This window comes from Mycteria americana, chromosome 1 (genome assembly GCF_035582795.1).
Source record: "Mycteria americana isolate JAX WOST 10 ecotype Jacksonville Zoo and Gardens chromosome 1, USCA_MyAme_1.0, whole genome shotgun sequence".
NCBI lineage: Eukaryota > Metazoa > Chordata > Aves > Ciconiiformes > Ciconiidae > Mycteria > Mycteria americana.
In genome coordinates this window covers 147139897-147166489 of record NC_134365.1, presented here as the reverse complement: position 1 = coordinate 147166489, position 26593 = coordinate 147139897, and the positions used below count along the sequence as shown (strand labels likewise).

Below are 26593 nucleotides of genomic sequence, written 5' to 3'. Positions count from 1 at the left end.
TTGGGTCCCCTGGGTGTTCTGGTTTATTTCCACAACAAAGAAAACACAGAATGAGTGATCAAGGCGCGTGTTCTCATACGTTTTCCTCTGAGAGTATTTTACTGTTGGAAGACCCTGCTTGGCCACACGTGAAGAAATGAGTGATGAGAGCTAGAGATTGTAATGATTCCAAGCGTCTGCAGGAAATATTCAATTGCACTGTTATCACAAGTATGAATAGGCAATTCTTAGGAAGTCTTGGTTGAGTTTTGGGGTTCCTGAAGGTTTCAACAGTTATGTTTATCTTGGCTAAATCTTTGACCAATTCTTAGGAAGTCTTGGTTGAGTTTTGGGGTTCCTGAAGGTTTCAACAGTTATGTTTATCTTGGCTAAATCTTTGACCTTCAGTGGTACCTCTTGTAAATCTTAGAAATCTGAAGCAGAGAACTTAATACTGCGGTGTGGTGGTCAGTACTGTACAACAGTCAAAAAAAACAACCAAGTCCATGCTCCAGGGGATTTGTTCTCTAAAAACAGAGATGATACAGTTCACATACATAATGGATGATCAGACGATGAATTTGCTGCTAAGCAATGTAGTTAGAATACTGATGCCTTTAATAGCATTTTTCATCTAGTGTTTGAAAAATAGCGGGCTTGATATGAAGCATTCTACTTCTGTATTCTGTCAGTGGCTTAAAAGGTAGTTTGTAAAGCACTTACCTCAGATAAGGTTTGAGGAATATCGTTTCTGATAATTAAACCAGTCATTGCACTTCTCAGTTACTGGATTATTTTTTCCTTCTGGAGTTTTTTGGAATTGTGCCATGTTAGTGTTTCTCATAATCCTGGTTCTGTACCTGTAACACAGAAAATGAAAATCCCTTTTAAGTGGCATAAATCATTTTACGTTTTATTTTTGGTGTGTGCACATACTGCTTGGAAAAAATGGATGCTTGCAGTCTTAATGCTTTCACTCTTGTCATTCAGATTTTAATACAGGCCTGTTAGGTACCTGAGGAGTTTTACACAGAAGGCAACAGTGAACAGTCTGGTCTGAACCAAAGCAGATGACACATCAGTAGCAAATAAGAGAGCCTTGAGTCTGTGGTTTTGAGTTCCCTCGGTCAGCTTGCTCTCCTGGCAGCCCATGTGAGATGCGGTTGTAGGACATAATGAAGTAACACCGATGTTCCAGGTCACCGGCAGCCTATTTCAATACCTGTTTTTAGCATAGAGCCTTTTAAAATAATGTTTACTTGATGATTTCCAAGAACAGATGAGAATTTTTGCAGTAGGCATAACCGGTCTGGTGCTGTCAAATTGAAAAGGGTACACAAAGATATTTGGCTCTGAGATATTTTATTACTCTCCTGGCTATAAAACTGAATTAGTAAGAAGAGAGTTCAACCTGCCACAGCTTATTGCAGGGATATTTTCCGTTTCATTTTATTGCCCTTCTCGTTATGATAATACAGTTAATTAGTTGTGATGTCTCCCTAACACCAAGCCACAGTCACTGTTTTGCTTTTATGAATGTTAAACTGGTGCAGTGTAGCAGTGGAGAAGAAAAACTATAAAGGATGCATATGCTCTTTATTTAAATTGTATGCACCTGTATTTGACAGACATTGACATTAAGTAAGCTTTGAGATGACTGATAATCATGTTTGCATGCTCATAAAAACTTAATCCTCTTGAGCCGAGAGTTGAATGCTATGGTTGGAAGTTTGTCACTGGTGGGTTTGCTTTGTTTCACAATGGCGCATTTCATTGTATAGGTTTGTTAAAGGGTGCTGAGGCTGGATTGTGTCGCTGTGCCTGCATCGCTGGGGTTCAGGCTCAGAGCAACACAGGTCTCGTGTTTCAGTAAAGGCAGCTGTTCATCTTTGATCCCTGAGACCCGACCAGTAAAGCTTCAAGTGGTTTTAATAAATGAACAAGTGCCTATACATCAATTTTGCTATGGCAACTGTTCGTAGCCCGTGATGAATATGACAGTTTAAAGTAGCTAAACTGAGTGAAAGAAAAGGTTATGCTACCTTGTATCTAAGTTGGGGTAAAGCCTGCAGACTGGCAAGTAAAATAAGCTGTTTGAAAGTGATATACTGAGGAGTCTTAAATCAGATGCAGGCCTCCTTTCCCCTCTCCCTGGTCGCCTGTAACAGCCTTCTTCCTTCTGATTAGTCTTCGGGCAGCAGCGTGGTTTTGAGCTGGCATAAACTTCTCATCATACTGCACCTGATACACTGAGAGTTAATAATCTAGGTAATTTCAAATTGACTTGTTTGTGTGTTGATACTCTTTAAAAAAAATTATCAAGGTATATGCATTGTTTCAGTGTAGATTAAGAAAAATACCTACTGCTTCCTTTAGTGCAATGCTGTTTCTCAAGCCACTCTTTTTCCTGGTGTTTCTTGCAGGTGTTCCGCAAGGATCTCATTAGTGCCATGAAACTACCAGATTCTCACCATGTCAATCCTGATGAATACTATATCTTTGCGGACACGTGGAAACAAGAATGGGAGAAAGGGGTTCAAGTTCCAGCCAGTCCGGAAACTATTCCACAGCCTTCTCTCAGGTAATGGTGATCAGACACAGATCACATGCACAAAATGTCAACTTAGAGAAGGTGGTCTCTCAAAAATAGGTTGTCTAAATGCAGTTAGCTTTTCTGTGTTGTTATATTTAAATCTCCAATGAAGCAGCCTTCAGGCATGTTCTTAAACCAAACAAGTACCAATTTGGAAAACATTTCTGTGGCCCTTCAGTCCAGATCTGGTTCTGTCTGTACACTGTTATAGTATCTACATTGTGAGTTTAAAAAGGGGATCTTTTTTCCTGAGTCATATCATGCTATGGATTAAAAACTGTTTTCTCATTTGAGTATGGTGAGTTTAATAAATTAAAAATAAACCCAAATCCTTATACATGTTACTTGAAAGGCTTCCCTATAAAGCATGATGATATAGAGCAGTAGGCACACAGTAGTTACTGATACCTGATAAAGTTACTCACTTGTTCGTATAATTTAATTTTGGTTATTGTTGCCAAAGGTTTAACCCTTTCTGCCTTCTCTCGCCACAAATAGCTGCTTAAAATTATAGAAGTTTAGTGATCTCAGTTTCAGGGATAGATAAGTAACCTTTTGTTCTCTCACACTGCGCTTAGCCTAGGAAAGCATAACGCTGTAGTCCTGCAACCCTTCCTGGTGGAAACAGAGTGTGTTTCAACATAGAAATGTTATTGCCAGCATGGTCTTTGAGACGAAGATAAATGAATTGTCCAGTGAAAGCGCTGATGCCAGCATAATTTAATTTCCACTGGGGCTATTGTCAGTACCAAGTTATTAAAAATAAATATATTGCATCTCATACCAGCAGTATTATATTAGAGGGAAAAATTGCTATAGATTTGGCTGGACCAGAGAAAAGAAAAGCTCACAAGGGAATGAGAGGAAAAAATGAGCAAGGTGAAGGGGCAGGAAGAATAGCAGAAGAACATTGTTTGTGCCAACATTGACAACCCACGTTGTCCAGTAAGAATTATGTGGGATACTACTTGACTGCTGTCTGCTCCTTCTTTACTCCTCTTGCCTTATTTCCCACAGCTTTGCTTTTCTCCTTGTCCTGTGGAGGGTTAGCTCCAGAACGCATGCAGAGCTGCTCACGTGTGGCACTGTTCCATTCAGTCTCTCCCTGGCTTCCTTTCACATGCAGGGCCTCTTGCATTGAATTCAGAAAAAGATTGACTTTATCTAGCTAAGGTCAGTCTTTCCATTCCCATAGGCTAGTTTACTAATCAAATGCTGAGTTTTATCTCTTAAAATAATTGAAAGATTGAAAACACCAATATTTTTCTCCCTTGCTTCCTAGGTGATTTTTAGCTGTTTTTTCCCCTTTACATTTTTGCTTGGCATCAGAATGGTTCTTACATAACAAAAATAATACATTTGTAACGTGGATAAAATGTCATTTACAAAATAAGGGTAGACTGTTTATCCCAAATGAAGAGCAAGCATTTCTCCTCCCCGACACACACACTGCAGTAGAATAAATTAAGCTTTCGTGAAAAAGCTGGTATTTTCAAGAAATCAGTTGGCAAGATTTCCTTCTATCATTTAAGAAGAATATAGAACAAAGATTGTAGGGGTTTTTGTGCATAATGCTTTCTGTGGGTTTCAAAAACACTTGCATCATTGCACTAGTAGCATTTGTTAAATTGAAAATTATATGCACAGGCTTACATTTTAAAAAGGATTCTGTATACGTAGCAAACCTTAGCACATTTTGTGTGAAGAAATGACATTTACAGAATCCTGTCTCCTTAGCCTGGCTACGCTACCGGCTAGTTTAAAACCTGTGAAACACTAGTTTTCTTCGCACTTATAGCAAATATTCCATGTCTTTCAAGGATGGGTCTTAAAAAGCTGTAACTATCTATTTCTTTTTTTACTTTCACTCTAGGGTTGTAGCAGAAAAAGTGAAGGAAGTACTGTATACACGACCCAGGAAATACATCCACTGTTCCAGCCAAGAGCCCACAGAACCAGGTTACATCAACATTTTGGAACTGGCAGAATCTGTGTGTCGCTATGACTTGGACGACATGGATATCTTTTGGCTTCAGGAGCTAAATGAAGAGCTTACAGAAATGGGTAATTTCACAACACATTCTAATTTTAAAAGCAGCAGTTAATTTCTGCTGTTTGAGTTGTAGTCTGCTGTGTGAGATCTCTTAAAGATTGCTGAATGAGAATTGACTGGAAATGCTAAGAAAAACAGGAGGTAAAAATGCTTAAGATAATGACTTACTTGATCTGTTAATGTTTTATGTTTTACCTGTTGTGCCTAAAAACTTCTTCACATCCAAAATCATGTGCAACTTCTGCAGACTGAGGCAGGAGAGAAAAAGCCCATACCAGGTGGAATTAATTTTAGGCTTCAAAAGTTAAAAATTTTGTGTAGGAAAAGCAGATGTTTCCTTTTCTTAAACTTGAACATATTATTGCTACAAATTCAGAGTTCTGAGGAGCTTGCATGCTGGGTTCTTAACAGAGTAATTAAGTTTCACACATTAGCCTATTTAAAATCAGCTAAGTAAACTTTCTTTTTTCCATGCAAGTTGTGGGTATAGAGGGCTATGAGGGCGAGTGAGCTATGGAAAATAATCTTGGAATTACCACTGGAATAACTGAGTTGTGGTGGAATAGCCTGTGTGGCTGGCATTCTTCCATGGATGATTGCATGTCCTTTAGGAAGAACAGGTGGGCAAAAGAGGGGGATATTTGGCGTCTCCTGGATTTGCTGTTCACAAACAAGGAAGAACCTGTAGGAATGTGATAATCGATGGCAGCATTGGCTGTAGTAGCTATAAGAAATAGCGGTGACTGGGGGCCTGAGGGGAGTGAGGAAAGGAAGTAGCCTTCTGGTCCTGGACTTCAGGAGAGCAGGTTTCTACTTACTCAGGTAACTGGTAGGTGGGATCTGGGAGGCAGCTCTGAAGAGTGGAATCGCTGAAGAGAGCTAGCAGGACTTTAAGGGTAGTCTCCTCCAAGCATAAGAAAGATCCATCCAGACATTCAGGAAAACAAGTAGATGTGTCAGGAGACCAGCTTGGTGAAGGAGGGAACTCATGACTGAGGTCCAGTGCCAAAGGATGTATGTAAGAGGTAGAAGCAAGGACAAGCTTCCCAGGCATACAGGGATGCTGTTAGCGAAACAAAGCTTTTCTGGGGGCCAGATCTCCATGCATGGACATTTTCAAGATATGACTAGACATACCTCTTGAGCAACAACCAGTCTGGATTCACTGTTGGCTCTGCTTGGAGCCAGGGATTAGCCTGGAGCCCTCTGAAGGTCCCTTCCCACCGAATGATTCTGTAATTGTTTTAATTCCGTGAGTGAGAAAATATCCAGGCAGTGGAGAGAACAGTTTAATAGCAGAAGACGCTTTGTATCAGCAGTCATTTATCTTTTCCATCTCCCTGTTTATCGGTTGCAACAAGGAATCCAAATTAGTAGCCATATTCTTGTGCATAGTCCAGCAGCTGAAATGTTAGCCTCTGGTATTAATATTCCATGAATATCCCAACCCTTGAAGGTCTGAGTAAATAGTGATCTATGGGCAGCATCATAATTTTTGACTGAGGATTTTGAGAGGATGCAGTTTGGAGATTTCTTGTAGCTGTGAACATCGTAGGGTTTCTTATGCAGTGTACGTCCTGAAACTGCAAGCTGAGGACCAGTCTCATAGCAAATCCTTTTTAAGTGGTTCTGCTTATGCTAAGTTTGATTAGTAGTAAGTGTATATAGCATGTGTAGTGTTCAAGTGAACAGACAGTATGGATTGCCAACACTATATTTATCTACTATTTTATTTTTAAAAACCCAACAAAACAATAAAAGCACTTTTCATATCAGTCATGCTGATCACTTAAGTGGTGTACTGGATGGTACTGGGTGGTGGCAACTTCTGTATCTTTATAAGATCTTAAGTGTTCTTGATAAGTTTTATTTCCTAGGGAGTTAGTCTTCTGAAGAACATTGTGTGTAATTTTGAAAGAACATCGTGTGTTATTTTGGATGTCATTAGTGTTTCTTAAAGTGATGGAGGTGGAGGGGAGGGTTGTATGGGAGCAGCTAGCAGTTACAGAAACTGCTGACTGTCTTGTATGCTGTAGTGTTTTCTTCAAAGTGCAGTCTCGTGTTTTATGTACAACTTAAACTTTTACTCCAGTAGCAGTTCTACTCGCATTTATAAGATGCTACAATTAGCCAGTGAGTGAAAAAGGTTTTCTATTTTGTTTTTATTTTTTTATTTTCATGCGTGATGGGAGAGAAGATGCTGTGTCTACTGCTTTAGTTGCCAGAAGTTGTCCTTCTCTCTTCCTGCATCTTGGTCTTGGTTGGAGGCACCTGACTGTCCTCTAATTCCCCTTCCCTATTCTTTGTTGCAGGATGCGGGCCCCTGGATGAAAACACAATGGAAAAGACAATTGAAGTGCTGGAACGGCACTGTCATGAGAACATGAATCACGCTATTGAGACTGAAGAAGGATTGGGTATTGAATATGATGAAGACGTCATCTGTGATGTGTGCCGGTCCCCTGACAGTGAAGATGGGAATGACATGGTGTTTTGTGACAAGTGTAATATCTGTGTCCATCAGGTTAGTGCCTGCAGAAATGTTGACACTGTTCTGTGGTCTTAGTTTACCTTGGCAAGTGTGGAATTTGAACTAGTATTAAATGATAAGTGGAGGGCTTTGTGATTTTCTAGGTATGAAGGGTGATACAACACTAAGTTGAATTTTTGTACCCTGACAGTTACAGTAGATGAAGTGGCCTAGCATGGTAAATATGTGGACATCTACAGTCTAATAGGAACACAAAGTGTGTTCTTGGGTTTTGCAAGTACTTCCTCTGTGACCGTAAACAATTTTTCCCCTATTATTAAACCTGCTTTTGAAGATAAACAGGGCAGGAAATGCTGGCTTGCCCTATATGTGAAGAATTTAAAGATCATTTGTTTCAGAGCTGGGGTTTTCCTCCTTGACTGACTAGTTAATTGGCCAGACACAGCCAAACTGGTCCAAATTTAGCCGTCTGAAACCACATGTAGGCACTTTAATAGACTGTTCTTTTTTAGAAGGCATAAGCACCTGCAATAACCGTGCTCTCAGTCTGAATGTTGCTCATGTTTATAGTGTTTCAGACGTAGCCAAGACTTTACACTAACTGAGCTCAGCATAGTCAGGCAGAGGTATCCTTATAATCAAAAACGGGATATGAATCCTGTGGTTTCTGTGCGTCCTGTTCTGGAAGGGGTTTTTGCTATAAATTGAAAAGAGACTAAGAAGGGTTTTTTTTAAAGATGTATTTTTGTACCGCCTGCAAGTAATACTCGGAAAATGTATCTGGCTGAAAAAGGACCTGTCATCTCCCTGCTCGCAGTGGGCTGGCTTCCAGCCTGGCCACTTTCCTGATCTGATTCACTGCGTGAAGCAGCCACGTGAGCCTGCGTGCCAGTAACGCAGACAGTGACAGGAATACGGCTGGTAGCTGGGCCGCCTGCTTCAGCCCCTGCTTGTGCCTGTTCAAAAGTAATGATGAATTTGCAGTCGGAGGCTCATGGTTGCCTGCTGACAGTTGAGCTTGAACTGATGGCCTGCTGCCTCCTTCCTCCTAAACCTTCCCCATGTCGGGCCTGCCTGAAACAAACTGAGGAGCATGTCTGGGCTAGAGCTAATCCTAACAACAACAAAAAATCATTCTGTTTTTAATCTGGATCGGCCCTGGTTCACCACATAGCCTCAGGTCTGTTTGTTGTTACACAGTTTGGACGTGGGGGGTAGGAGGAGTGCAAGAGATTTTCCTCCTTCACGGTGCCCTCTCATGCCAGCTCAAACACATAGTGAAATTACTGGTTTAGTAGTCTAGGCCTCCTCCACTCGTTAGCTGGATTAAATTAGAAAATAGTTTCAGTCCATTTCCAACTAGCTAAATGTGATCTTAGGTGTAATGCCTCTTCTGCATTAGTAATAGAAAGAATGCTGGTGGGAATGTGCCACATAAGAGAAAAAAAAAATCACTTACAAAATTTAGATTACAGCTCCCCCTGTTGGGTTTTTACAACAGTTGTCACATCAAAATAGCGTTTAGGTGAGTCAGTCTTGGTGTTTCCATAACGCAGGGTTTAATTCAGGAAAGTCCCCATCTCTACAGGCCTGACATAAATGTGCAATGTTTTATGATATTGCTTCATGTTAAATACTGTGATCTTATAATCAGAAGGCTGGGAAGGCAAGTGTGGGAATTTTATACTAGATTTGAATCTGAAAGACTGGTTACAGCTAATGATCCTGTTCTGTTGAGGCTTTCAATGTTACTGTTCCCAGAGACGGTGTTAGGAATGGTGGGATTTCCTCTGAAAGCCACCCTTTTGATAAAGCTTTTATTTGGAGCAGTTGAGTGGAATTAGACCTTGGTGGCAGCCAATGGTTTCAGATACACTCAGCTTTAATATGCGTGTATGTATGTACAGCGGGATATATCTAGATACACGTGTAGTTAGCCATTAAAAACTGCTAGGAATTTGAATCAGAAAGCAGACTAATTTTTTTCTTTCAGTTTTCCTTTTTGTTCTTAATTCTCAAACCTAGCAAAACTTTAAAAAATTTCTCATTTTCTGAGGGGTTAAGTGCAATACACAGGCAATAGGCATAAAACCCAGCACCTCATAATTTCAGTATATGCCATAATTTTTGCTGCAATATCATATAAATATTTAAAGTAACAAACAATTCGCAGAACTGTAACCACAAAGGTGATTTAATGTTGCAGGAAACGGTCTTCAGTCAAACAGCTCGTATCCCTTCACGTCTAAATAGAATTATGTTAGAGTGTAAAGTTATTAGGGTAGGAAATTGTGATTTTAAAAAGGATAAGATGCAGAAGCTAACTTAAAGAAACGTCTACATTTTTTGCTTCAGAAATTTAAAAATCACTAAAAGGAAAGATGAAGGTTCTTAACACCAGAGGTGTTGTGCAGTCACAATGGGTATGTTTTACACTATAAACAAATAATACCAGCACACATTTTAAAAATAAACTGGGATAAAAAGACTTTGCTTTAGAGACTGTTTATCTCTTTGATCACTTGACTGGTTTTAAGGTAAAGAAATTAGAGATTAAATAAAGGCCAAACTGTGCCTTTAGTATTTGAAAGCTTTGGTCCATATGAATATTAACGCTTGTGTGTAAAATCATATCAGCGCAATGATCTCGATATCTGTTTTCCTCCAAGGCATGCTATGGAATCTTAAAAGTACCCGAAGGGAGCTGGCTGTGTCGCACCTGCGTCCTGGGAATACATCCTCAGTGCCTCCTGTGTCCCAAAAGAGGAGGTGCCATGAAAGCTACCAGGACAGGGACCAAGTGGGCACACGTGAGCTGTGCTCTCTGGATTCCAGAGGTAAAACTTAATTTCTGCCTCTTTCTTTTGTATCATAGACTCCTCTCTGTTGTCCTCCTTCTCGTTCCCTCCTCTGCCTTTTTATGTTCTCATGATTTAAGGTGTCTGTCTGGCTTAATACCGGACTTTATTCTGATGAGTCTGCACAGTCTGTGAGGACTGGGAGAGAGTCCAGCTTATGTTCCATTAATTAATCACTTTGTCCCCTCCATTTACTTAGCAGTCACTTCTTGGTGTCATTATGGTATCTGAGTGACCTGCTAGAAAGGGTTACTGATGTAAGCTAGTGTTCACTGTACAACTGTAGCTTCATTGTCTCTCTTATTTTCTGATGACTTTGTCTGCTCAGTTAGGTGTATAATTTGCATGCATACATCCACTCTTTTTAAAAAAAAAAAACAAAAAAACAAACAAACAAACAAACAAAAAAACCAAAACAAAACCACACACACCCACCCACCCCATTGCATTATTTGTGTAGGATGGACTCTTTAAGATTTATAGTTAAGGGGTGGTGGGTTTTTTTTGTTTGGTTTTTTTTTTTCTAATTAAAACTTTTCTGAATGGTGGGGAGATGAGGTTTTTTATCTTCTATGTTGCATTTTATAAGTAAAGGCTTTTTGATATATCTGTGCATACATATATGGAGAGTTTAATAATGAAGCTTTACACTTCTTCCTCTATTTTGAATCAAGTTTAGCATCACATTATAATTCTGTAAATCGGAATGTTCGCTCCTGTATAAATGGGGTTTGTGTTTAATTTTGTATTTGGATTCTTTTTTCTTCCTGGTAAGATCCATTATGGTGGGTGGTTTAATGCGAGGCAGTAGCCAGATCTGTCAGCACCTTATTTTCTGAACCTTCCGCTCCCAAGCGCAGCCAGGCCTCATGTTTGCAAAACTTTGAGGAAGATGTTAAGATTCTGCATTGTTTTTTTTTTAACATAGCAGCCAGATGCAATGTGTAATTCCTCGCTCTGTCTCGGGCATATATCTGCTTTTCAGGGAGGTTATCTTTGCAGTTGCACTTTCCTTTCAGGCCTGCTTGTAGTTCCTGGCATCTCTTCCACCTTTAAGGAGAGAGGAGTTGAGAAAAAAACAAAAGATGTATTTAAAAATAAATTAAAAAAAAATCTCTTGACTTTTCCTCCTGTACTTATGAATTGTCTTGGCTGGAAGCTCTCATGGCTCTGAGCAGACTGGTTTTCCTAAGAGATCCTTTCTGAATGTGGTTGCCTTAATGCTCTCACCAGCAGAAGAGGAACCGGCAGGTTTGGGAAGCAGGTGACAGCAGGGCAGGGAGCACATGCTGCCTTTCCGCCTGCCCACCGCCCTCCAGCTGAGGGAGAGAAGCTGCTGGGAGAGCACTCAGGTGGGAGAGCTCGAATCTGGCTGCTCCCACAGCCCATTCGGTGGCTCCAGGCCTCCGGCACCTCCTCCCCTCCACACCAATGCCAAGCGTGTCAGGCATAGTGAGGAGGTGACACCTGCCAGTAGGGGTGGGAAGTGCCTCTTGGATCTATTCTCTCTCTCAGACTCCTGCATTGTCGCTTGTAAAACAACTTTCTGCGGAGAAGCCAGAGAAACCTTTAGGAATCTCTGCTAAAATGGCAGGTCAGTTCCTGTCTGGAGAGTCACTGTGGCCTTACGTGCTGCAGGGGACAAGAAAGACCCAGAGTTTGAAGACCTGGGGATGGATACTCTAGGGGAGAATGTGTATTCTCATATACTTATTTTTCTTCTCCCAAGATAGTAGCACACTGGAACTCCTCAAAAAGAAACAGATGAATTATAGAAACAGATGAATTATAAAGTCACTGCCATTTCCTCTTGTGGCCCTAATAAAATGGAGCAAGGCAGAATGCAGAAAGGAATGGGCTATAAACATGTCTGTGCCTTGTGGTAGAAGGTTCAAAGAGGGACTTTATGAGCCACCAAGTATAAGCTAGCATTGTTGCAGGCAATTGCACCACATATTTTCCTTCATTAACTCATTCAGCACTGTCTTAAAATGTTTTTTCTTCCCTCCCTTCCTTGTGAGCTAATGCTGTCAAAAGGCTTTCTTGACCCTTGCTTGACTGATTGGGACATTTGAAGGTTTTTACTTTCCAAAGTGTACTCATTGTTGGTTTATATCCTTTTATTCTTCTGCTTTTATTGTCCTTTAGGGTAAATATGTAGTCTATTTCATGTTTTCTTAAAAGGCGTTCTTTTAAAAAAAATTAAAAAAAGGAAACACTGAGACCAGAAAACTTATACCAAGTGTTTTTAATTTCAAGGTCCTTCTCTGCCTTAGACAACCCATTACAGTTATGTCCTCCCTCAATCAATGTGGTGTTAGCTGAAGCAGAAAGTTATTTTTCCTTGCTGCAACTGGAAGGGTATCAAATTGACTATCCTTAGCTGCTGTTGTGAGTGGCTCTGCTCCAACCACTGGGCTGCCCTTCCCAGCCACCAACACAGATCATTGTGCACGCATGCAGCTGCTGGTGGCAGGTTAGCAGAGGAGCAGAGGACAGCAGGGTGATGATCGAGATGGGAACTCATGTGCATAACAATTACAGGGAAGAGGCTTCAACAGCCCATTGTCTTCACTCTCTCTCACTCTTAAAACATCTTCAGAGTACAGCAGTCAAAATGTAAGCTGATACCAGCTGAAGAAATAACAGAGAAAACAGCTACATGTTATGGCAGATGGATCATTTCTGCCTTGGGATGGGAGGTTTTGGGGAATGAAAAGGTTGGCGTCTCTGCTCTCTGGATCCCTTGTGAGCAGCGAAGTTCAAACAGACTTTCCCTTGACTCCTCTCTTTGAATATCAGAAACATGCACGTGGCATGAAGCCAGTATAAATAAATCACACCTGACTGTAAGCGCCTTTCTGTGCTTTTACAAAGTGGGGTAATATAAACAGGCAGCGTTACAAGCTGAATGGACAGTATTTCGAACATAAATGTTTCCTGATCTTATGAGTCCCCTCTGGGGAAGTCGCAGGGAGAGCATTAAAAGGAGCAGAGAGGGACAGGGAGAAGGCCTGTGTCAATTCCCAGCTCCTGCTGGGAAGCACGGTGGAAAGCTGGTATTATTCAGTCTCCAGAAAAATTCACTGAAGATTCTAGTTTCTTTCTGAAAGGAATATAGACAACCTGACAAGTTGATATAATCCCTTAATTCCCAAAGGAAGTCTTGCCTCTTAGTGTAGTGGTAACTGGGACGAGAATTGCAGTCAATCTTTGTACAATATTGTTTCAGAAATAACCTGTGCAACTTGTAACTAGCTCTGTTTTGAGCAAGATCGAGTTAGGTTGACGAAAGGCTCTTTCATTTTGGAAGCAAAAAAGCTACATTTGATGATGTTTAAGATTGCTGGACGTGATTTTGTGGAACCATTCAAGCATTTCAGGGACAGCTTTGTCAGTTTCCCACCAATTTATAGGAAGGCCACAGCAGATTAAATTGTTTGTCATCTCTACCTGATGAGAGCTTCACATATTGCCTGCCTATTCTCCTTCTTTTCTGGTAAAACCTGGACCCTCTCTGAAGCATCTCACTATCTTCCTAATGAAGACTTCTGGAGATGCCATGCAGCAGGTTTACCTCAGTATATTCCAAAAGATGTGGCTTACAGTTTGGGGGGGACCAGAGGGTGAAGTACTATAACAAATATAAATCTTACTAGAGTCAATTATGTCATTTAATTCATGAACTGCTGATCAATTTTTTTAAATGTGGAAATGATGAACCAAGTAATCTCTTGCAAAGCTGTTTTTTCCACCTACTTAAATGGAAAGACTTAAATTTTCCACCACCCTAGAGCAATGCAGTGATAAGGAGAGAGTAGCAAAAATACTCAGTTAGAGCATAGCAACTATGACTCTCAGACTTGATCAACTTGGCACTGCTATCTTTGGATAAGTCTACCTCACAGAGGAGGTCTGCTGAAGCGAAGCCTTTCCTCCTCAGGGGTTCAGCAGGTTTTAAAATGGATATGTACATCAAGTGCACGTTGATGTACCCCAAAAGGGAAGCTAGGAAATTCAGCTTAGGCTACTGGCTCTTGTAAAGTCAATAGTTTAATTATCACATGTGAAACTAATTAATATAACGTGGATTTCCCTAGGAGAGTCTTATTATGGAGGTAATCTATGAAAACTACTGTAGCATAATGCTCTTAAAGTTTTCTAGAAAAAAAAAAAACTGCTGTTCAAATCTCAGCCTTAACTGATTTCTTAAGGAATCAGCTTTATTCTGGCCTCACAGTGCCACAGAGCATGACCTAGGAACCTCCTTTCTTTGAATGCTTAGATCTGACCCCTTTGAGAAGAGGCTCCTATCCCACCACTGGAAATACAGGTCTGCTCTGTTCAGGTGAATTGTTAATAGAAAGTATGGAGATCTTCCTAGCTAGAATCAGCATTTTATTTCTGCTTCAGGCAGGTAGCCCTCCAAAGCACACAACTGCTAAGTTCAAAGAGTGCTGTGTAAGCATCAAAATCCAAGCTGTTGGAGACTGTTATTCTTGGGACAGAACAGTTACTTCACTGAAATCATCTGCCGTGTGCCATTCTCATACTGGCCCAGTTCTGCATGTTGATCATTCAGAGCTGTACAACTTGTTGTTTCTGCCCTCGGATAAATCCTGTTTGTCAGGAGTGGCCCAGGGATGCCTACAGAGATAATTTATGTCTGTTTTGGTGTCCAAATTATGGAGGACAGTCCTTGTTTCCCAGCATGGACAACAGGCAGCTGAGGAATTTCTATCACAATGGATATGTGGACATTAGTATAACAAAGAATAGGAAAAGGTATCCTATACTTATCTGAATTTTTTTCTTTCTTTTAGTATTAATATCCATAATCTGGTCTACCAGAGACAAATAGATCATCCAGACTAAGTATGTGAAAAGTGGCACAAGAGAATATACTATGCTTTGCAGTAAGAGAAGTCTGTTGTATTCTTTCTCAAATTATACTTGATACAATCTGTAGTTAGGAAAGTGTATTAGTCACCTCTTGCATTGGGAGCGCTCAGTGGAGAGGCAGAGCTGGGAAGCGAGGCTTTTCCTGGCTGCTGACTGATAGATCTGATTCTGCCCCACACTGTCAGCTGGCAGAAGTAGCTATTGTAGCATATCTGTGGATCTTAAAGAAGGAACTTTTCAGGTAAGTGTGAGTAAGTGTTCCTGTTTTGTTCTGAGTAGCTTGTATTTTGGTACTTTTTAAGTTAGACCTGTTAAAGCAGCACAGAAAAAAAAAAGAATGGAAGGGAAATAAACTTAAGCATCACTTACTGCAGTCTCTCAACTGGTTTGTAACAAGGCATGTTGTAGATGCCTCAAATGTTTTGAAGAATTGTAACTTCTAGCCACCAGGTTAACCTAGTAGTATTCGACAATATTGTTTTCATGTGGAATCTTTTAGGGTCCCTTGCTAAGAAGTATGAGCACATGGAGATCTCGCAGTGAGATAAATGTGTGGTCATATTTCTTCTTCTGGTATTAATGGAGAGCTTGTTTTTATGGCCTTGATAACTGCTTTCCATGCTGTTTTTTTGTTTACAGGTTAGTATTGCTTGCCCAGAAAGGATGGAGCCAATCACAAAGGTGTCTCACATTCCACCAAGTCGATGGGCTCTAGTGTGTAGTTTATGCAAACTGAAAACCGGTGCTTGCATTCAGGTACGTACTTGTCATGTGGTAACTCTAGAGTCTACGTGAGAAGGGCAATTTCGGTTTTGCATTTTGTTCTTCCTCTGTTCAGAGACACTTTACAATGCAAATGACTGTTGGATAGATGCCTACTTCTTCATAGCCATTTGCTATCAAATTAGTTCACTAGCACAGAGATTTAGGAGTTAGTCCGAGTTGCTTTCTTTTGAATAAGGCTGAGATGTGTAAGGACTGCTGCTATGTGGGTCAGAGATGGATAGAAAGGTCCTTCTGTTGAACGCTGTTCACAAACGAGAAAATACTAAATTGGATGAGATCAACAGATATTTTTAAGAATGCTTAGGAAATACGTTTTTGTAGGGATGGACTTTCATGTAATTAAGATAATTCTGTCCTTTTTTTCTGGTTTGTTGCTACTGTTAGTGATTAAGGGTTTTTGTTTTATTTTGTCTGTAGTGCTCTGTGAAAAGCTGTATCACTGCCTTTCATGTCACCTGTGCCTTTGAGCATAGCTTAGAGATGAAGACTATCCTGGATGACGGGGATGAGGTCAAGTTCAAGTCGTACTGTCTAAAGCACAGCAAGAACAAACAGAATTCGCTGCCTGATGTTGATGAGCACCCCAAGAGCGTGTCAGACCAGAAGCAAACAGAGAGTGAGAAAACCAGTTTGCGAGCCCAGAAGCTCCGAGAGCTGGAAGAAGAGTTTTACTCACTAGTTAAAGTGGAGGATGTTGCAGCAGAACTGGGCCTTCCTAAACTTGCTGTAGACTTCATCTACAATTACTGGAAATTAAAGCGAAAAAGTAACTTTAACAAACCATTGTTTCCTCCCAAGGAGGATGAAGAAAATGGCTTGGTGCAGCCAAAAGAAGATAGCATTCATACTCGCATGAGGATGTTCATGCATTTGAGGCAGGACCTAGAGAGGGTAAGAATTTAACTGGTAAAGTTTTGAAAAACTGTTTGCAGGTGAGCAAGGTCTTTGTTCATGGATGAAAGTGGGAATGGGGGAAGCACAGGGAGGTGATTTTTAAAACAATAATTAAAAAAGAAAAAAAAGTAAGGCCTTCAACTCCAATCTTTTGGTATGCTGTACTGCCTGCTGCAGAGACTTTCAGGAGCTGTCCCTTCTCAGTCCAGTGAGAGATCCAATGTGAAAGGAGTGCTTCCTGACTTGCTTAGAGGTTGTTCCTGTATGTATTTTAAGATGTATGTTTCTATGCACAATGGACATGTTTGCTAATTGACTCTTTGATTTCAACTTCAATTGAGCAAATGTTTAAAAAAATTGAGTAAATTTATTTGACTCGGCTGTAGTAGTTGCTAGTGATACAGATTCAATAACAAAAAATGTTACTTTTATTAAACAAAAGTAAGTGCAAACAGTGAAGGAATGGGGCAGGCTTAACAAACCATTATCTTCCACCTTCTGTCTTGGGATGGAGGGACTCTTGTACTTAAAAAGGTGTCTTGTAACAGTTAGAATGGTAAATATTAGCCAATTCTGGGTTTGGAATAATCAATTTGCATAGGTAAAGCAGTAAGTATTCTTTGGTGAGTGTGCATTAAGCTTTTGGAGAATCCTAAAAGTATATTAAAGCAGAACTTCTCGCCCTCATGGTTTGAAGGCAAGTAGGTGAAGTCCTAGCTGGTTAACTTCCATGGTGACTTTTTGACTTCACACACACAGAAGAATAATACTGGCCTGTACTCATACCACTTCCCGTGACATCTGATTCAGGAGTCTTACTCACCTCTCTTCCTCACCAGCATGCTGGTGTCAGCTAGTCCCAGGTAGCGGGCAGGCTGAATCACTCGTCGCTCTCTTGACCTAGATGCTTTCACTGCACGTAGCTGCCTTAGGTGCTATGGTTGGTGGTTAGCGGTCTGAAAATAACCCACTGAGTCTACCACTGCTTGTGGCTTTACTGAGAAGGAGGAAAAGGAAATTATCATTTTATCAGTAGCTAGCTGGGCTCTTATCAGATTGCCAGCTAGCTGGTAGTTTGAAAAGATGGAGTCCTTCAGCAAAATTCAGAGTAGGAATTTATTAGGAAGGCATACGTAGTGCCTTTTTCCAGCAGCTGATGGGGGAGGAAGCCAGGCTTGTTACCACTCAGAGCCTGCCCATTAAGTTGGCCTGTTAGCTAGTGATCACCTGCAGTTTTCAAGTGCCTAGAGATAGGTAGTGAATGTAAAAAAAAAAAAAAGGTAACAAAATAACGTAGGTGTGCTAAATGTGATATGGAGATGACACATTGGAGAAGAGCGGAAGGAAAAACAGAAGAGGAAAAATAGCGTTGTAAGAAAAGGGAAAACAATATTTGGGAGAGAAGAGTATGAAAATACAGGGAAATGAGTGTTGGAGCTGAGATTTGCACTTGTCAGTCTAACTGTTGTCTTGAATCTAGTCATAATCAAGCTTGGATCTCCTTTTCCAGGAGCACTTTGGATATGGATCCTTATTTAAAAAAAAAAAAAAAAAAAAGAAAAAAGAAAAAAATCCATAATATTGCTTGAAGGGAGGATTGGGATTTTGGTTGGGTTTTTCTTCTTTCAAGAAACCATTTCAAGCTTTTTCTTTTTGCTTGATGAGTGGTGGATTTGCATCAAATCTTGTTAAAATTGATGTACTTATTTTGAGTGGAGGTACGTAACAACAACCCCATGCAACGCTACAGGCTTGGCGAAGAGTGGCTGGAAAGCTGCCCAGCGGAAAAGGCCCTGGGGGTGTTGGTCGACAGCCGGCTGAATGTGAGCCAGCAGTGTGCCCAGGTGGCCAAGAAGGCTAACAGCATCCTGGCTTGTATCAGAAATAGTGTGGCCAACAGGACTAGGGACATGATTGTGCCCCTGTGCTCAGCACTGGTGAGGCCGCACCTCGAATACTGTGTTCAGTTTTGGGCCCCCCATTACAAGAGAGACATGGAGGTGCTGGAGCGTGTGCAGAGAAGGGCAACGAAGCTGGTGAAGGGTCTGGAGCACAAGTCTTATGAGGAGCGGCTGAGGGAACTGGGGTTGTTTAGCCTGGAGAAAAGGAGGCTGAGGGGAGACCTTATCGCTCTCTTCAACTACCTGAAAGGAGGTTGTAGCGAGGGAGGTGTTGGTCTCTTCTCCCAAGTAACAAGTGATAGGATGAGAGCAAACGGCCTCAGGTTGTGCCAGGGGAGGTTTAGGTTGGATATTAGGAAAAATTTCTCCACCGAAAGGGTTGTCAAGCACTGGAACAGGCTGCCCAGGGAAGTGGTTGAGTGACCGTCCCTAGAGGTATTTAAAAGACGTGTAGACATGGCACTTAGGGACATGGTATAGTGGTGGTCTTGGCAGTGTTAGGTTTACGGTTGGACTTGATAATCTTAAAGGTCTTTTCCAACCTAAATGATTCTGTGATTCTGTACTTCGTACTTTGAAATGGCTGTCTCAAAGTTTCTGAACTTCCTTGCCACAAGATTTTTCTGCTCAGTTATGTCTTGGGATTAAAATAAATTTGGGAATCTTGGAATCTCCTTTCAGGGAGAGAGGTTCCAGTTCTGAACAGATGGAGTTCAGTGCTGGGGGAAGTATGTTTGGCAAATACCTTTCAACCAGCCCCTACGCTGTTTTGTGTTCTGAAAGCTCTCTTAAGTGTTTATCAAGAACTTTCAGTGCCTCTTCCTGTTCTTATTACATTAAGTGGAAGTATTGCTGTTAACTCGAACAAATAATGAAAGTAGTATTATGTGGAACTGAATCATAGAACCATAGAATCACAGAATGGTTTGGGTTGGAAGGGACCTTCAAAGATCATTTAGTCCAACCCCCCTGCCATGGGCAGGGACATCTTTCAATAGACCAGGTTGCTCAAAGCCCCATCCAACCTGGCCTTGAACACTTCCAGGGAGGCATCCACAACTTCTCTGGGCAACCTGTTCCAGTGCCTCACCACCCTCATTGTAAAAAATGTCTTCCTTATGTCCAATCTAAACCTACCCTCTTTCAGTTTAGAACCATTGCCCCTTGTCCTGTCACTACGGGCCATGGTCTCTCTCTTTCTTATAATCCCCTTTCATAAAATGAAAGGCTGCAATAAGGTCTCCCCGGAGCCTTCTCTTCTCTAGGCTGAACAACCCCAACTCTCTCAGCCTTTCTTCATAGGAGAGGTGTTCCGTCCCTCTGATCATCTTCGTGGCCCTCCCCTGGACTCCCCAACAGGTCCGTGTCTCTCTTGTGCTGAGGACCCCAGAGCTGGACGCAGTACTCTCCAGGTGGGGTCTCACGAGAGCAGAGTAGAGGGGCAGGATCACCTTCCTTGACCTGCTGGCCAAGCCGCTTTTGATGCGGCCCAGGATACAATTGGCTTTCTGGGCTGCGAGCACACATTGCCGGCTCATGTCCAATTTTTCATCCACCAGTATCCCCAAGTCCTTCTCTGCAGGGCTGCTCTCAATCCATTCATCCCCCGGTCTGTGTTGATCCTGGGGATTGCCCCGACCCAGGTGCACGGCCTTGCGCTTGGCCTCTTGAACTTCATGAGTCATTGCAAAGGAGTCGGAAAATAAACTGCTAAATGAGTCAGCCAAAATGTGTACATTGCACAAGAAGCCAGAGTCTTATTTTAGAGGTGATCTACGTGTCAGTTTTGGTCCAAACAGGCCAGCTTTGTTGGGTAGCTTTGTAAAAAGTATTACTTTATAATGTTGCAATAATTTTAGGGGAAACAAACATCGTTTAGCTGTTAAAAATCATTCTATGAAATACTTTGCAGGGAAGTTCTGGGAGAATCCAGTACTACCTCCAGTAACATCCCTGGCATCCTACATAGTGGAAGCAGGCTTACAGACAAGCAAGTCTTAGAAATTACTTACTTCTCTTTTGACTGGAATTTTGTGTTCACTCACTGTTCCTATAGATGAAAATATATTCTGCTGTCTTGCAGAATATATTCAAGGCATTCATTAAATTGGCAATTAAAAAAATTCCAGGTTTTTTTTTTTCATTCATAGTTATGTATGTTCAGTACTATTCACAAGAACTTTGCTAAGGGATTTTGCACATAATATTTTAATTCTTTTGTTGATGCACTTTTTTTTAACTATGTCAGGTTTTATTTTCTTATTGCCTATTCAGTCTCCTGTTATTCCTCCATAGGTAAGAAATCTCTGCTATATGGTAAGCAGGAGAGAGAAACTGAAGTTGTCTCACAGTAAAGTACATGAACAGGTCTTCAATTTGCAAGTCCAGCTCATTAATCAGGAAATTGCTGCAGGTAATCACATAAATGTAAAATATTTACAAATTCTATCTGTATTTAACGTAAAAAATGTGTTCTCTTTATGTTCCTGCTTAGTGTTTTTAACATTGTAAATCTGCCTTTAAAAACTTTCTTCAAGTACAGAGTCAATGAAAGTAGCAACACACACAAAATGCTTTAATCTCTTAAAATATTTACTTGGATATTTCTTTATTTTATGGCCATTTCTGGTATATGCCTATTACGTATCGATTGCTATGGCATCCAGATAGCAGAAACAATCTGGTGGTGATCTCTAGGTTTTTGCTTCCTTGGCTGCTGTTTTACGATACTGTTTTCCCACAGCAAGCTCTGTGCTGCTGCTTGGTTCTCCAGCTGAGAAGGTTTTTTTGCTTGCTGCCAGTAGTTGGTTCCTTCAGGCAAAAGAGAAGAGCGACTGATAGGAATCGCTGTTGTCTCATGTTGCCTTGCATGCTTGATGAACAGCGCAAAGAGGCGTTTCTTAGCCTGCCATCTGCAGTTACTCTCCTTCCTTCAAAAAGAGTTTGAGTATTCTGGTTTTTAATAGTGAATTGTAACTGCTTAGGAATGCTGATGTACCAAAACCCACTCTGCCCTTCATTTTTATAGCAACCGTCTTGAAATAAGGAACACAACATTTGGAAAGAGGAAGAGTATATACTACAGTGCAATTACTTCTTTTTTTTTTTAAATAGGGAAGGCAGCTATTTCTTCAATGTGAAATTAAGATCTCTCTGTTCTTTCAAGATACATATATTATGTTTTTCATGACCAATTTAGAGTGAAGTCTATGCTTTTTTTCTCTAAACATGGATAGGTTTCATTAGTACTGACAAGGTGGTTTCTTAAAACTGTTTTAGATCAGACTAGTACTTTGTGGAAGCAGCAGTACTCTAAAGCACTTTGGTTTTGTGTAAATGCATTTTTATAGAAATGTCTACTAAATTTATTTTATGTCTTTACAAATACAAGTGCTTTTTTAATGCTTATTAGAATAGCTTGATAGCTACTTTGCAATGGTGCTGTACGCGTATAATATCATAAAGACTAATATATTGGGGTGAAAAGACTTCTAAAGCGTAGAGAATTGTATCATACAAAGCAGAGAGTTGAACTAAATCCAAATTGAAACTCAGTTTGAAGCATTGTTTTTTCTCCATCCAAAACTGAGTATGAACCTTTTTTATAGCTTTGTTGGAACTACTTCAGTCATATGTCAAAACTGTTTCAGTTCACTGGCTTAAAGCCCTGCAAAAAGGGCACACTGTTGTTAATGGAAACGCTAAAATGCTTACCTAAATTCTGAAACGGTGGATAATTTGGAACAGTTTTCTTTATCCCAACTTCTCTTTAATGTCCTAAAATAATTTCACACTAATTGTTTGCAAATGCTTCTTACTGTTGAATGACCTTCTAATGGACTATAAAACTTGTTACAGATAACAAAACGATTACCCTCTTTTAAAAAAGCCTTTTTTTTCATCTGCCCCCTTGTCCCTTTCTCCTGTAGGCCATACCCTGACAAGTGCACTAGAGAACACACTGTTCTACCCACCTCCCAGGATCACCCTGAAGTTAAAAATGCCCAAATCAGCACTAGGAGATTGCAAAAATAACTCGCTGAAGCCTGGCAACAGACCACTTTCTCCTGACAACAACAGCACTGTTTACAGCAAACGGAGCGTGCCGATGTCAAAGGAATCATTTGAAATTAAAGCAAAATCTTACTCCAGGTATCAGCATGACAGCAGAAGTAACGGGTTGCTGGCAGGGATTGGCAAACCTCGGAGCGAGGCGAAGGATTCTGGCCCCACGCAGATGCCGGAGTTTCACCGAGGCCAGCCGTCCGGGAAGCCCTTAGCGCTCCAGGCTGCTTTGCATGGACAGTCTTCCATTGGGAATGGGCGGGTGCAGCAGGAGAACTCGAGGCTGGTGGCCAAGTCCAACGGTCTGATGGGCAGGGCTGGAGACGTGAGCCAGAGAGACAGCTCCAGCCAGACACCCTACGAACAAGAGTCCATGCTCACGGCTCACTTGGCCAGCCAGAGCGGTTTCAGAAAATCCACCATAGAACATTTTAGCCGGTCCTTTAAAGAGGCTACCAACAGTCTGGTGAGGACCACAGAAGACCTCCGGTGCTGTGAAAAGCCAACGAGAAGACTTGCAACAAAAGATCGCTTGTGGAGCAAGCAGACGCTTGAAGGTGCTCCGTACCAGGACAATGACGGGTACTGTCCTGACTTAGAGTTGAGTGACTCTGAAGCAGAAAGTGATGAAAACAAAGAGCAAGTGAGGTTAAGACGAAGTAGCTCAGAGAGAGAGAGCCCAAGTAAGGACTTTGGAAGAGATTGTCACAATAGAAACAAAAAGAATATGATTTCTCACAGTTCGGTACAAAGGTGATTAGAAGCCCCCACGGGGTAACTCAGCCTTTACGTATTCCAGTGTACCAGTGCAAAGTTCAGCATCAAAAGGTTCCAGAAAATAGTCCAGGACCTATGTTAGGAAGAGTTGCAGTAGGGGATGGGGGGAGGGGAGAGAAATCGGAGTAGTTTTGTTCAACTGTGAATTGGCTTGCAGTCTTTGCAAGGTTAACTGCGTTGTTGCAACGTCATGTTGAAATCGATGTGTTTTATTAGAGGGTAACATCTGGGAGAGCACAAAGTGGTTAATCTTTGTGTGAATTCAGGAAACTGCTTCCCCCTTGCCAGCATATGTATGAGGCAACGTGTTCATGTTATGTCAATCTTGTGGTGGTGGACAGGTATTAAAGAAGTCCTTGCATTGCTCTAACGTGTTGCAAGAGACTGCAAACGGAAACACTGAAACTGCATCCTTACGGCACCTGCAGTATGGCTTTGATCCAGCAACGCACTTGCGGATGTGTTAGGAAGTTAAGCATGTGAAAAGTCCTGCTGGTTTCCCCCGGGAACGTTTGTGCTCAGATCTCCGAGCACATGCCGGTGTGCTCTGCTGGACCAGGCCCAAAGTGACTACTAAGTGACGATCCTCTTCTGCAGGAGGCTTTGAACTGCAGTGGCGTTTGCAGGCTCCTTGCGGAGGGTGGAAGCAGGCGTCGCTGGCGCTGCCAAACTCGCTGACCTCTAGATGTGCCCCCATTCCCTGCTCTTGCTGAAGGTTGTGTTTTCTCTTCACAATAATTTGCTTATTTTGTAAATATACAACTTCTAGTACTTCAGTTTTTTTAATCTCTGTACATAGTTGCTTGTTGTGGGATGCACTTGTAAATATTTTACCCAGCTAACAAGTACAGATGGCTAATTTTGTGGATAGTGTTTACAAAAGTAGATGTACTACTTCAAAGAAAAATGCTATTTGACACTTAAATTTAGGCAATCACCGGTGATGCCAGGTTCCTCTTGAAATTGAGATTTCATGTCCAGAGGTGTTTGTACCTGGTATTTTTAAAATAAGCTGACTTAGAAATAATTTTGTCTGAACTTTTTATGCAGGCACAAATTTTCAACCCTAGTTGCCTGAATACAGGTGTAGGAGCCTTATTTCTGGCATCTAGGTCTGTAAAATTTTAGCCAGTCATCATTTGGAGTATGTTTTTTTTTTTTTTTAATTGCTGAAAATCTATGATTTTATTAAGCTGCTTTTCAACCTCTGGATCAGTTGCTGTTTCCCAAACTAACACTTTTTTGTATGTCCTTTAAAATTAGCAGTTGTTAAGTAGTGATTAAATTTCAGCCAGTACTGAGGAAGCGAGAAGGGAGGGCAATCCTTTTCTGTCCATTTCAATGGACAGGGGATTTTTGTTTGAATGCAAACAAGCTTCTTGTTTTCCAGATCGTCTTTTGTTGATCAACAAAGTAACTGCACTGTTTTTCTCTGAAATGCTGTACGTCTCATAAATACGCAACATCCTCTGTCCCTGCATCACTGGCTGAAACGGGCCATAGGTTGTATAGGGCATGTTACACGACTCCTTTCTGTTGAGGGTTCATTTTGCCTAGAAACAAAAGGTGTTCCCCACCCAGCGTGAAGATGACTATGCAGAATCCAAACCAACACCTGTTTTTCTTCATAATCTTAATTTATTGCTTTAGCTTGGGAAATGGCAATGACATTTTTTAGATTTGTTTTAAACTTTGAAATCTCCCTAGTTGCAATAGGACTAGCAGGTCAGGGGCTGGAGGACTTTCAGTAGAGAAATAAAAAAAAAGTATACTTGGCAATTCTGCTCTGTTTGCTTCATGCATCTTAAATTTTCTTTTTTTTTTTTTTTTTACTTCTTGATTTTATGTATATTTGTGTAATTGATCTTTCTAGAGCTGTATCTTCAAAATTATTTCTTTTGGTGTAAATATGCAGTAGCATTTTAGGTTTCCACATATTTTATTTTAATGGGAAATGCTTTGTGTTCTAAGCCATGGGTCATTCAGAACAAGTAAACAAATGTTTCTTCATTTGTATTCCAGTTCTGATTCTCTTAGTTCTCCTTCGATATTTATTAGTAATCCTCTCTCGCTGGTCATGAAATTTTATGAAGCTTGTATTGGTAACACTTATCTGGGAGGTCAGCGAAGCGTTCATGTTATTTTGTGGCCGGAAGCCTACAATAGAAGGGAGGGAAAATGGTGCTTCAGCAAAACTCAGCGTTTCTGCTCTTCTGGGGTTATTAATTCAGTTGTTTCCAGTCTGGACAAGGGTTTTGCTAATTTTTACATGATTTTAATAGATACATGAAGGAGCCCTTGGTTATGTAGTTCTCAAGTATTGTCCCCAAAGTGCATTTGCTAGTTTTTATTGTGTGTTCAGTGGCTAACTGTTTGAAGTATTACCTCTTAACCTTATTTGTCAAATTTTTTTTGTGTTTTTGCATTTTGTTTTATATATATATAAATATATATATATTCAATTTTCCAAGATGGACTCGGTCTTTTTCAGATGTCCCCTTTTTACAAGTACTTTTTCATTAAATTATGAAACTGCTAACAGTATTTTCATTTGTTGTGATTTATTCAGGGCTTTACCCTCTGTGTCTGGCAGGTTGTTAAACTCATCAGTCTAACAGCAGTACTGTGTCCATCAGGAGTAAATTATTTCTGCAGAGTTGGCAATACTTTAACAAGTTGAAATGTCAAGGAAAACCTTTCCCCTTCAGCCTCCCAAAAAAGAGTCACTGAACACTAATTTGCTGTGTATAGCAAATAGTCCAAGCCTGGCTTTTGTTTCTGCCTAGCTGAGCAAATGTAACAGACCATTTGCTGCCCTGGCCTCACTTTTTAATATATTTGCTTATGCCTTAGTATGACTGTTTTTCCTTGGTTGGACAAATTAAGTTATAGAGGAAGAGCTGTAGCCTGGCTGTCTCATCCCCCTTCTTGTACACTTGCACATATGCGCAAATGGATACTTAACAGCCAGCTGTTGCCGTGTATGTGCGAAGGACAGATCAGTGCAAGCAAGTTCCTGGGTGGATATTTTGTCAGTTTTGCATGACCTATTGCTGTAGTTCCCCCTGCTCCCACAGGCTGGTGCTGTGATATACCTTGCTGGCAGAGAGGAGCCTGCTTCCTGTGCCAGGGCAGGGGAGAAGGCAAAAAAGAGGAGGAAGATGGAAAGAAAGGAGCAGGTGTAGCTGCACAACCGATCCAATAGCATCTCTCCTGCTCTGATCTGATAGCATCCCTCCTGCTCCGATCGGCTTGGTAGCTGGCAGCGTTCAAGAGGGACTGGGGATTTGCAAT

The 26593-nt window shown here is 41.0% G+C and overlaps 1 protein-coding gene across 6 annotated transcripts in view; it reads left to right on the top strand.

Moving 5' to 3' along the window:
* The window catches only part of JADE3 (jade family PHD finger 3), a 69590-nt gene extending 43788 nt beyond the window's left edge, over positions 1-25802 (top strand). For all 6 annotated transcript variants that reach the window (XM_075523303.1, XM_075523277.1, XM_075523312.1 and 3 more), the window contains 8 exons: positions 2403-2560; positions 4446-4636; positions 6938-7149; positions 9786-9953; positions 15516-15632; positions 16080-16553; positions 20753-20870; positions 22387-25802. In XM_075523303.1, the coding sequence (XP_075379418.1) occupies positions 2403-2560; positions 4446-4636; positions 6938-7149; positions 9786-9953; positions 15516-15632; positions 16080-16553; positions 20753-20870; positions 22387-23279 (2331 nt within the window). In that variant the 3' untranslated portion in view covers positions 23280-25802. The remainder of the gene's footprint in view (positions 1-2402; positions 2561-4445; positions 4637-6937; positions 7150-9785; positions 9954-15515; positions 15633-16079; positions 16554-20752; positions 20871-22386) is intronic.
* The last annotated feature ends 791 nt before the right edge of the window (positions 25803-26593 follow it).